General features: G+C 52.8%; 1 protein-coding gene across 1 annotated transcript in view; it reads right to left on the bottom strand.

The window, feature by feature from the left end:
- Window positions 1–500: 500 nt before the first annotated feature.
- The window catches only part of Ctnnbl1 (catenin beta like 1), a 185,449-nt gene continuing 174,042 nt past the window's right edge, over window positions 501–11,907 (bottom strand). Inside the window, exons 14-16 of the mRNA XM_028861754.2 lie at window positions 7,678–7,815; window positions 7,444–7,516; window positions 501–697 (exon numbers count right to left, since the gene is read on the bottom strand). Coding sequence (XP_028717587.1) covers window positions 609–697; window positions 7,444–7,516; window positions 7,678–7,815 — 300 coding nt within the window. The 3' untranslated portion in view covers window positions 501–608. The remainder of the gene's footprint in view (window positions 698–7,443; window positions 7,517–7,677; window positions 7,816–11,907) is intronic.

Below are 11,907 nucleotides of genomic sequence, written 5' to 3'. Positions count from 1 at the left end.
AACATAGTAACCAACAACAAATCATTATATAGCAAATTTTAACAGACTTTTATGTAATAAAGGCTGTGACTGTGGCCTCTCTCAGAATGCCTCACTGTGCCACATGCCCTCACAGGACATGAGATTAAGTGTAGACAATGCTGAGCACTGTAGTGTTTTAGGTCAGTGCTGGCCCTCTCATAGTACGCCAGAAGCACTGTGGACTGAGCCGTGGTGGACCGCTTGCTATGAGGGCAATTCTCTGTACCCTGCAGCCCCCAGAGCCTGCGGTGCTGGGCTCAGAGTACTCCCCAAGGTGCTGTGCACGAACAGCTCCTGCACATGCCATGACACCAGGGGCCTCCTGTCACCACCAGCCTCTCAGTGTCAAGTCAGATCCGGCTGCCCTATCATCTACACCCTCCCCACTCCCTAGGACAGGGCAGTCGGGGTGAGGCCAGCTCTGGCCTTCCTTAGGTGTGCCCGTGTGACGGAGTTGATGGGGAGGCTTTCACACTGAATGTCAGCCCAAGAATACCAAAACTAGCTTTAATTTGTTCAAGTCACACAAGTCTAAAAACGGCTTCCAGGAGGGATCCAGGGGTCCGAGACACACTCCACCCAGCGTTCTAGAAGTTTTCCAACAAGCCCAAGATGCGCTTCTGCTCAGTCTCTCGGAATTCAGGGCTCCGGCCGTCCCCAATGTTCTCTGCGTACTCTGGGGGAAAAGAACAGGGTGAGTTAGGCTGGACCATGTATGTAGTTCCCTGAGCTGTGTCTTTCCACACTGCTCCCAAATCTCAGCGTGCACCAAGGAGCCACTGGGGGCCAGCTCTTTGTGGCAGCTGTAGTCGTGAGTCCTTGAGGCTGTTTTACCTTTCCAGGCTCATGTCTTCTCTGAGTACATCTCTCCTCACCCTTCATTCAACACAAGCCTAGCAGGCACTAATGTGCTTGAACATCTGTGCCCCTCATCAGTTCATGCTATGGCTCTCAACCCCCATATGAATGGGATGCAACTCTTATAGAAGGGCCCTGGGGAACATGTAAGGCCCCTCTGTTCTGCCATGTGGGGACAGAGAATGTTTTTGGCCTGTCTCTCATCAGATGCCAAAGGCCAGTTTTGGTCTTGGACTTCCCTGCCCCCAGAACTTCAAGGGAAAAGATTTCTTTCTTTATAATAAAGAATCCAGTCTCAAGCATTTTGTTATAGTAGCACAAACAGGCAAGCGATGCCTGGCATGTAAGCTGTGCTCTGGTTTGTGCTTTGCAGTGTGAAGACATATGTGAGATCAGCAGTATGTATGACAACATGTGAGAACATCCTAGAAATGCAGGGTTTGGGTCTCACTCAGCTGCCTTAAACTTGGGGTGTGAGGTTGATCGCAGTCCTCGGGGGAGGACTTGTCCTGGAGGAGGTGGGAATGGAGGGTAGGCTGGGGTGAGGGGAGGGGGTGGGAGGGGGGAGAATAGGGGAACCCATGGCTGATATGTAGAACTGAATGGTATTGTAAAATAAAATATATATATATATATATATAAAATAAATTAAAAAAAAAACTTGGTGTGTGTTAGAATGCTTGGCTGGCACAGGCAAGGCCCTGCATTCAATTTCTAGTATAGCAGGGCAAGGAGAGAGAGAGAGAGAGAGAGAGAGAGAGAGAGAGAGAGAAAGAGAGAGAGAGAGAGAGAGAGAGAGACAGACAGACAGAGAGAGAGAGAGACAGAGAGAGAGAGAGAGACAGAGAGAGAGACAGAGAGAGAGACAGAGATGGGAATTTGCTTTTGCAATGCCTACTTCCCAATGAGGGTATACATGGTGGCTGCCAGAAGCTGTGAGGGGAAGGGAGGCTTGCTGAGGACCTCAGAAGAGACTGGGGGAGGACTGCTCAGGGTTCAGTCAGCGAGTGGCAGGTCCTGCTTGGTTGTCTGGATCAGCAAAGCACTCTGGGAGGTACCAGGCCCTACACTGCTGTCCCAGTGTGACCCCTCTACTGTTTCAACGGGTACTCCAGTCACTTCTCTGGGGCCTCATCCCAGATGCACAGGACAGAAAGCAAGTCTGGGTCTTGCTGAGCTCTCTCTGCCAACGCTGTGAATGTCCTGTCCCCACAGCCACCTTGGCAGGTCTCTCAGTGAGACTGTGGCAGGGCCAGGCAAGGTTGGCTCATGGGCCCAGTCTGGGAACGGTCCCACTTACTGGGTAGCAGGTTTTACAGACATGGCTGATTTAATCCTGCAGCCACAGACACAGGCAGGCCAACGGTCCTGCTCAGAGGCAGCAACCAAGGATCCGAAGGAACTGAGGCGGCCTGCCTAAGCATGGGCTGTGTGAGGAGCTGGAATTTACCCAGAGTCAATACGAACAGTGGAAAGAGGTAGGGGGGAAGGGGGGGGGCTTGTCCCCAAAGTGGCATTTGCTGACCTAAGCAACATCCTGCTCTGCCTACTCCTAACCTCCGGAAAAGCTGCTCCTGGAACTTCGCAAAGCTGCTCCACGAGGGTGGCCCCAGTGGCCAGGATGTGTGTGGGGTGGACTGGCTGGGTCCCCCTCCTCTGTCAGGTCACAGAGCAGCTCTCAGAAACACATGTAAGCCAAGGGGCAGGGACTGGACAGAGTCCCCAGGGAGATGGCCACACCTGGAAGCAGGTACAAGGACCCAGGCCAGGCTCCTCCACTGTCCCTACGTCTGGCCATTTGTACCCACAGTACAGCGGGGCCATCGTCCGGGCCCCCAGCCTCCATCTTTGTTTCTGGAGTTCTGGTTGGAGCAGCCCTTGGTGCTGGCTACTGCCCGTTATTTCAGCTGCTGCAGCAGTTGATAAATATTGAACAGATTCCTCCCAGAGGTCTTGGGGAGCATCCTCTTTGCTGTGTGTGAAGAGGAGAGATGCTAGCTGAAGGGAGCACTCTGGGGTGAGGAAGGGAAGGGGAAGAGGGGTGGGCTAGAGAGAGGGAGCCGGCAGACATCAACTCCCTTCCCTACTTCCACAGCATCTGAAATGCTCTTAGGACAGGGGCTTTGATGGAGCTCAAACCCAGGCGGCGGTGCCGAACGCATAAATATTAAAGCAGACTGTAGACAGCGGGTTTACCACACAGACATGGAATACAAGCTGTTCTGTTTATGTTGAGAGGGAGAGGGAGGGCACGGAGGGCAGAGGGAAAGCGGGTTCCCAGGCAGGGGCCTGGGCCAGTGCACACAGCTCAGTCAGATTCAGGATGAGGGAGGTGGGAAGGGTGGGCAGGCCAGCAGCTCCATACAACCAAGCAGGAGCAGAACCTGCCGAGGCAGGTGCCTCAGGTCCACAGTGCTTGCTTGACAACACCGGGGTGGGTGACGTGCTTCAGCAGGACATTCTGCTGGGCCAGGAGAACTTACTGAGTATACCCTCTGAGAAAGGAAACCGTTGCGGGTGCTGATGGGCTCACGGCCGGCCATTTTAGCTGGTGTGACAGCCATGGCTTCCTGCTGCTCCCTCAGTCTAGGCTGCTGCCAGCTCCAGGCCGAGGAAGCAAGGCCTCCATGCAATGAACGTGTCCTCGCACCTAGACAACCAAAGCACTTCAGCCTCACAACAGGCACGAGTGACGTGTGACATGGTGACGACCTTCACCCCAGCAGTCTTGGTGTCCTGTGCTCAGTGAGCATCCTGACTCCAGGGCTTCTGGTGGACCAGACGTAACACATGGCAAAAGTGCGGCTAAGCCTGTCAGGGGTCTGAAATCACAGCTGCTCAGGAGGCTACACAAGTCTAAGATCACAAGTCCAAGATCTTCCTAGGCTACAGAGGGAGACCCTGTCTCAAAAATTAAAACAAGAATAAGCAAAACAAACCCCTAAAACCAAAACAACCAAGTCTAAGAAGTGTGGCTAAGAGCAGGTCGGGAGACCCTTCCTTTGGAGTTGGATTTCTGGCCCGTCCCAGAGGAAGGGGCCTGGAGGTCCACCTTGGTGCACAGCTCGTGCTGCAGTGGACAGCATGCTCTGCTCCGTGCCAGCTCTCAAGGAAGGAGGCAGGAAGGAGCCCACAGTGGGGACTGCCCTTCTCACTTCCTTCAAGGGCCTGTGGTCTTCAGGCCTGTCTGCCTGGTTGGGGATGGCTGGACCCGGGAGCGCCGAGTAAGCAGTCTGTGGAAAGCAGGGCTTTAATGAGCCATCAATTATTCCCGTGCTCTTGGCACCCCCGACAGAAAAGGAGGGAGGAAAACCATGAAAAGGGGACTGAAAACCCTGGGAAAAGTCCCCTGCCGGGCTTGCCTCATCAGCGGTTTCCTGAGACCTCAAGGGATACATCAGCTGTCATCCTGCCAGCAAAACTTAGGAAATATGTAGGCCATAAAATCAAAGAAAAAAGCTCTCATCTAATTAGTATGTTAAAAAAAAAAAAAAAAAGGAAGCAACCCAAACTGAAAAACAAAATGAAAATCAAAGCAGACAGAGTGATGAGCTGGTCTCCTTTATGAGGCTTTGTTTCTTCTTCACTCATTTTGAGGGTGAGGTGGGGAGAGGCAGGGGTGGAAAGGAGAGCAGGGCAGGCTTCATGGGGTGGCTGCACACAGCCAGCCCCAGTTCACTCAAGCGTCCCTCTGATCTCCACACTGACGGCACACTGCCGAGGACTAGCCCGCAGGTCCTTCTGCAGCCTGTTCATGTGTGTGGGACAGGCTCTGGACCGCAGGGAACAGGGAGACCCCCCACCCCGGCATGCGGGAGGCAGAGCAAGCCTGCAGGACCAGGCTGAGACCGTTTACTATAATGGTCATCCTCATGTTGCAGGCCTTCTCACCCAAGCAGTGGTGTCCAGTTCTCTGCCTGTAACTCACCTGCACACTAACGGCTTCAAACGCCCAAACCACCTTGTGAGCTCTAGTGAGATGTCTACTGGCTGCTGGCAAACAAGGTGATGTGCTTACCACATGTGTCCCAAACTCACCATGTACCCAAAGAATTAATAACCTGACATCATACCACTGCCCCACCTGCTGGGATCTAGTCCAGATCACCGAAGCCTGCCTAATCTCTGGCCTCTGCTCCTCGCCTGGGATATCCTTAGGAGACGTGTGCTCCATTAATCGCTATCAGAGGACGGCTTCGATGAGCAGTGTTGAAAACACTGCTGGGTTCCCATTATGAGCCCCACTGCCCCAGGAGGTAGGAGCACGTGACCAGGCAGCAACAATGCCTTACATCATGGACCTTCCATTTTAATGCACGAGACAGATCAAATGAGTAAACAACGCATAAATAAAAACAATTACTGACTGTGATAAAGGGCTTGGAAGGCATACAGATGGAGGGAGAGGAGGGGATGGATTCAAGACAGAGTCTGGAGGCAGGATGGGCGGACCCCCTGCAGTGCTGGCCGGGCATGTGCTCAGAGAACTGGGTATGGAAGGAGGGTACGGGCTGGTCAGAAGGCACGGCAGAGAGCAGTTGTGCAGGCCTCTCCCCTGCCCCAGGCCTCTCCCCTGCCCGACCCTCAGGGAATACCTATCAGCACCTAGGGAGAGCCAGCAGAGGGTGGCGGAAGCGGAAGCGGGCTTAAGAGGGATGTTTTGAATGACCTAAGGTATACGCGGAGCAGTTCAGAGGAAAACATCCACCTACTATGTTTCAAGCTGCTACCAACACTTTTTCCTTCTTGGAAGCTCGCTGTTTTGACTAGAGGGATGGAGGTGCAGGGAGAAGCCTGAATGCAAGACAGCAGAGCTGAGGGTAATCAGAAGCTCTAATTGCATTCGTGGGTGTTGGCAGTAAATGCCATTTAAAGGCTGGAGGTGCAGTCACCACAGCCCCGCCCTCGGAGGAGGCTGGCTGACACTAGCCCATCATAGGCTCTGATGCTGAAGGGAACACCCAGGGTCCCCCCATAGGGCCATGGCCACCCTACCTACCCCCTCCTCTTTGGAGAAAAGAGCAGATGCCAAGGCCTTGTAACTGTCCACCAGCAGAATGGACACAGCAGGTACCATGCCGCAGCCCCGTGAGGCTGTGCCAAGCACATGGCTTCCAGTCCCGTGCGTTCGCTCACACTGCTCCTCCCTCCTGGAATGTCGCTGTCTCAGCCCCACAGACCAGCTTCATGCCACGTCTCTTGTGAGGCCTCCCACAGGCCTTCAGCTGAGCCTCACTGATGGCAATGATGAGCATAATTAACTAATGTTTTACGACCATCATTTATTGAGCTTATTGAGACTCAAAGAGCTCCCATCACCAACCACAGCCACCTCCTTCAACTCCTTCAACAGAGTCTGAGCAGGAGGCCGACCTGGAGAGGCCGACCCGGAGCTGGCCCCGCAGCCTCCCTCTTCTCCATGTGGACAGCTTCCATTCTCTCACCTGCAAGGGCCTATGAGCAACTGAAAGGCAAAGGCTCCGAGTCCTTGGCAGTGGGCAGATCAAGGCCCAGAGAGGAGAGTGGCTCTGTCTACTCTACCACGCCAGCACCATCCTGGACTGTGGAGTCACCATCCTGGCCATCGAAGCCCACCATGTCTCAGTGTCTAAGTGGCCCATGTTGCTGCTGCAGCCTGAGCTCAGCAGACAGTCCTGCCCGTGACTGAGGCTCACTGGGGTGACCACAGGCCTCTCCAGAGCTACTCTAGCCGGGTCAGCTCCAGACCAAGACCCAAGGGCACTTGGGAGATGCCGTAGAGAATCAGGAAGGAGGGATGCTCTCCCTGAGCACTCACTAAAAAGCCAGCAGCACCCTGCTCAATCTTCCCATATTCTTCAGTGTGAAAAAGGGAAGGGATGATGATGGCACAGGTGAGAGGCAAGCCCTGCTAAGATGACGCCACCTCAGAGCACAGCCTGGATCGCTCCAGTCGCCTCTTGTCACATCCCTGTTCTCTGCCCTACCATGCATTAGGAACCATGTCCCTGTTCTCTGCCCTACTATGCAGTTAGGAACCATGTCCTTGTTTTCTGCTGTTTTGGCTTTAGTGTGTGGTGTAATGTGTGAATACACATTTGTGTGTGCATGCACGTTTGTGTGTGAGGACATGTAGAGGCCAGAGGTTGAAGCTGGACACCTTTCTCAGGGAACCTGAACTGACTGATTCAGGGAGGCTGGCTGGCCAGCAAGCTCCAGGGATCCTCCTGTCTCCGCCTCCCAATGTGTGCCAGGCCTTGCTCAGGGGTGGTGGGCATCTGAACCCAAGTCCTCACGCTATGAGGCGAGCATCGATTAGCTGAGCCACCTCCCCGCCCCATGTGTGCTTTAAAAGCAGATGGTCCTGAGCCTCAGTGCTTCGTATCTGTGTGTTTAGGTTGTGGAGCTGGAACGGGAGAGAAACAGAACAGACTAATCGTCTGAACTTGACACAGGTGACCTGGCATGGTGAAGTGGAGATTGCTGCTTTCAGTCCAGAACATCTGGGGCACCGGTTTCCAGGGATGGGGTCCAGCAAGCCCCCGAGTAGCCCCCAGAGATGCAACCCAGCAGCACCCAACTCACCCTTGATAATGTGCCTGACAATCTTGATGGAGCTGCCACGCATGTTCAGGATCTGGTGAACCCGCTGGCGAATCTAATAAGGAAGGAAAGAATGGGATGGGGAAGAAATCACCAGGGTACAGTGTCATCCTCACCCCATCCGAAGCAGAGGACCCATAGGCAGGGGACTCCGGAGAGCACTGTGCTTCTATCTGTGCAGGTGGCCAGCCAGGAAGGCGGCAGGGGTCCTCCTACCTGGGGGACATTGGCGTTGCAGATCTCGGCCATGATGTAGCAGATGTGCTGGAGAATGAAGAGCCCTGCATCCAGGCGCCGCAAGTAGAACTCGTCCTCCATGTCATTGTCTATGATCTCCCCTCGTCGCACTATGTCCTGACAACAGACAAGCACGGCATAAACGCTGGACAGCGCTTGGACAGGGAGAGGACAGCCTCCAGCCTGGGCACATGACAGTCACCACACAGCAGGGAAAGCCTCGTCCCCACCGGCCCTCCTCCCTCAGTCCTGAAGCATCTTTCTGGTATTCCTCATTCTGCGTGGACCATGGAGGCCACAGAAGGCAAGTTCCAAGATCACTTTCCTTTCTGATCTCATCTACCCCAGAAAAGCTGAAGGGACATGAATCATCTAAGCTAGTGTCAGCTTTTTTCTTTTTTAAAATTTAGTTTATTTTTTTGTTTGAGAAATGATCTCTCTGTGTCCTGGATCTTGCTATGTACACCAGGCTATCCTCAAGCTCACAGAGTTCTATCTACCTCTGCCCCCAAGTCCTTAAAGGTGTGAGCTCCAGGTTGAGAGAGAGAACTTGTCTCAGAAAAAAAAGGAGAGTGATTATGGGAGACATGTCGACCCCTGACCTCCCTACCCCGTACATGTATACACATATGCATTTGCGCGCGCGCACACGCGCGCACACACACACACACACACACACACACACACACACACACACACACAAATGTTTGACATTCCATACTTGAACATGGGTATGGGCCACAGTGACAAAGTGTAATGACCACATGAAGGGAATTAGTGGTTCTCTTCTCACACAGCCATCATTCCATCATTTCTGTGTGTCAGGGGACTTTCAACTCATCTGTCAGTTCTTTATAAAATCCTCTGGTCCACCTCCACCCCCTCCCCTCCCCTCCCCTCCCCTCCTCTATGCCTGCCCCCTTGACTTCAGGAAATGAGCTGCTTCAGCCTACCCACTCTTTACTCTCCCAATTGGGCCTTCCCTCGTGACTTCTCTGTAAGACACACCCTCTCTGTTCTGAATCCCAAGAGCCTGGTCCTTTTCTCCCCATCCTGCCTCAGGGTCCAGAGAACAGCACTGCACACGCACCCCTTGCTTCCATTATGTCCGGGGTGAGATCCACGTTCCCATTGTTTCCCACAAGTTCATCACCCTCTCTACACCTCCTAAGTGAGGCCAGGCTCTCTCCCAGACCTGCCAGACTGTCTGCACCTCTCTCCCTTTGCAGCCAATTCTTATTTAAGAAAACAAATCCCCAACAAAACAGGCTTACAGAGATACCGTGCACAAACCATACCATTCTCCCATTTACAGCATGCGATTCAACAGCTTTTAATGATCACTCATGTGATCATCACAGCATCACTTCTAGAATATCACCCCCCCACTCTCACCATCTGTGGACAAGCAGCAAGGACTGCTGGGAGAAGTCTCTCCCCCAGCTTGGCCTCATGTTTCCCAACATGGACCTGAGTGACTCTCAAGCCTGTTTTTAAGCAACCTGTTCCAGAGAACCTTCCCTGATGATTTAGGTTTACCACTTGTTCTTCCCCCCCAAACCCCTCAAGCACCCGAGACAACATGACCTCTCCCTGTACACCTCTCCAGACTCTGTCATCATCATCTGTGCGGCAGTGGACATCAGGGAGGACTATGGGCTCCAGGAAGCTGGGTGGGGCCCAGGGCGAATATTATAAAAGGGCTGGCTTCTCCCTGTGAGCCTGAGTCTGACGGCCCATTTCCTAATTCCCTGGCTATTTTTATGGCCATGGTTCTTTCTGACAACAGAGGCTCTTGTCACTGACAGAGCCCCGGGGACAGTGGAATGGGAAGGCTTAGCACATGGCCGTCAATCTCCAGCAGGAGCCCTTCAGAGACCACTTAGTTGCAGATAATGCACTTCTTTATTTACCCGGGGGGCCAGCCTGCAGCAACACAAGGCTACTTTTCATCTCGCCCCTAAAGGCCTGTCTACAAGGCACAGAGGGCTGCAGGCTGCAGACCCACTCTGTCTGGGGATCACCACCACCAATCCTCAGCCTCATTTAGTAACCAACTCCTTGGCAATCTGGTAATTGTTAATGTTGACCTGGTAGTCACGAGCACCACTGATGTTACAGTTTATAAAGAGCCTTATTCTCTTCTCACTCAGATCCTAACTTCCTGCCTGGGGGAGGGAGGTGGGATGGGGACAGGCAGGAAATCAACTCCTGACTTCCACTCACAAAAGCATTCGGTGCCCATACCATGCATTTCTGCATGGCTGTAGAGTTTAAAGCCTTATTACACACATGTCCTTATGAGCGAAATTAAAGGGGAGAGGGAAGGGATTATTAATCCCGCTGTACAAATCAGAAACCAAGGCACATGGAGGTGAAATTGCTCATTATTACATAATTGCCCGTTAACAGAATACAGACTCCCTAAGGATGGGACACTTGTCTGATCCACCTGTGTGGAAAGGATTCCAGTAGAATTCAGGACCTGGCCTTTCTAGGTATCCAGTAGCAAGATTATTACCCTAAGGCAGGTAAAAAAAGAAAGAAAAATTCAAAGTTAAGAGAGAAGAAGAAAGGGAAGGAAGGAAGCTTCTGGAGGGACTGGAATCCTGGTATTCCTCCACCCAACACCTAACTGTGCCAGGGAATGAGTGCTGAGCTGGGATCACAAAGGTGGACACGACAGTACACATTTCTTTCTTTCTTTCTTTCTTTTTTTTCCTTCAATTTTCTGAGACAGAAATGATGTAGCCCTGGCTGGCCTCGAACTCACGGAGTTCCACCCACCTCTGCCTCCTGAGTGATGGGATTAAAGACGTGCACTGTCACTGCCCAGCAATACGACACATTTCTGAGGCACTTACAGTGTAAGGAACTTGACACACAGGAGCAAACCATCTCTAAAGACAGCATGAATCCTGTCTAGACAAGGCCTGAGGGAGACAGATAGGCAGAGCCTCTGACTGCCTCAGTCCTATGACTGAGTCTCATAGGACATTCTAGATAAACAAAAAGGTGGATCTCTATGATTTTGATGAGGCCAGCCTGGTCTACACCATGAGGCCACTTCTCAAAGACAAACAAAACACTACAAAACAAACAGACAGAAATAATGGTGAAGAGGCGTCAGCCTGGCTGGCCTGGAGAGCGGTGGTGGAGCGTCAGGCAAGGACAGACCATGGGAAGGAACAGGGGAGTGGCTTTCGATGCTGAGCTCCGGGTGCTCAGCCGTTCACTTAGTTCTGATAGATCACTATGTGATAGGAACACAGAAGGCAGGATGAATAATGACCCTGGCTACATCACCCACCCACTGAAGGGAGCAGCTGAGCCCCTGCAGGTGGCCTCTGGTGTCAGGCACAGTCACTCCTTACTCCCCATGGTAGAAGACACACTGGCTCAAGCAGGGCCACCTCCCCGGGCCAGGCCAGCAGCACTGGGACACAGACCTGCTACTGTGATCTCCACACAGGCCCATCAGCGACCAGCAGGCACTCATTTCAGAAGAACAGACGAAGATGATAAAGAGGACGGGGCTCGGGAACGAGGCGGGGCCATCTGCTTGTGCTCCTCTAATGACCCAGCGCCCGCCCGGCAGTGCTTCCTGTCACACGTTCCCTGTAACCTGATCTCTTCACTGCACAGGACACTATGCCCAAGGGCTTCTCCATACTGCTTTCTAGAAAGAACAGACCCAAGAGAGAGAGACACCAAGCTCCATCTGTTCCTCTTCCCCTTTTCTTGGAGCACCCCCATCAGTCCATTCAATGTTTAACTCCAAATATACAGCCTTTTGGACTGGAAAGCGGAATTTAAAATGCAGATCTCAGAGAGGAGGATGGCTCACCTGCAGGAAAGGCATGCCCGCCGCCGCTGCACTGACCATGCGGAGCTGAGACTGAGGTTGGCTTCTGAAGGCCAGGTGGCCACCCTAGCAGTTTCAGAAGCGCCACAGAAAGTGGTGTGCACTGAGGCTGACCTGTTGGGATGGTACCTTATCTAGCTCGTTATAATACTGGGATATGGGCTTGAGGACACAGAACACACGCATGTCCTCTCTGCTTAGGGGAAGCAAAAGAAGCAGGGATTTATATGTCATTCCACACAGGAAGTGAAAGTGACTGCCGTCAGCTGCAGCAGGAAGTTCCCTAAGCAAAGCCTTCCTTGCTGGGCACATGCTGCAGGTGGCACCTTCAAATTCCAGATGGA

The sequence above is a fragment of the Peromyscus leucopus genome, chromosome 4, assembly GCF_004664715.2.
Source record: "Peromyscus leucopus breed LL Stock chromosome 4, UCI_PerLeu_2.1, whole genome shotgun sequence".
Taxonomy (NCBI): domain Eukaryota; kingdom Metazoa; phylum Chordata; class Mammalia; order Rodentia; family Cricetidae; genus Peromyscus; species Peromyscus leucopus.
The sequence above is the reverse complement of the archived record's forward strand: the minus strand, read 5'-3'. Positions and strand labels throughout refer to the sequence as shown.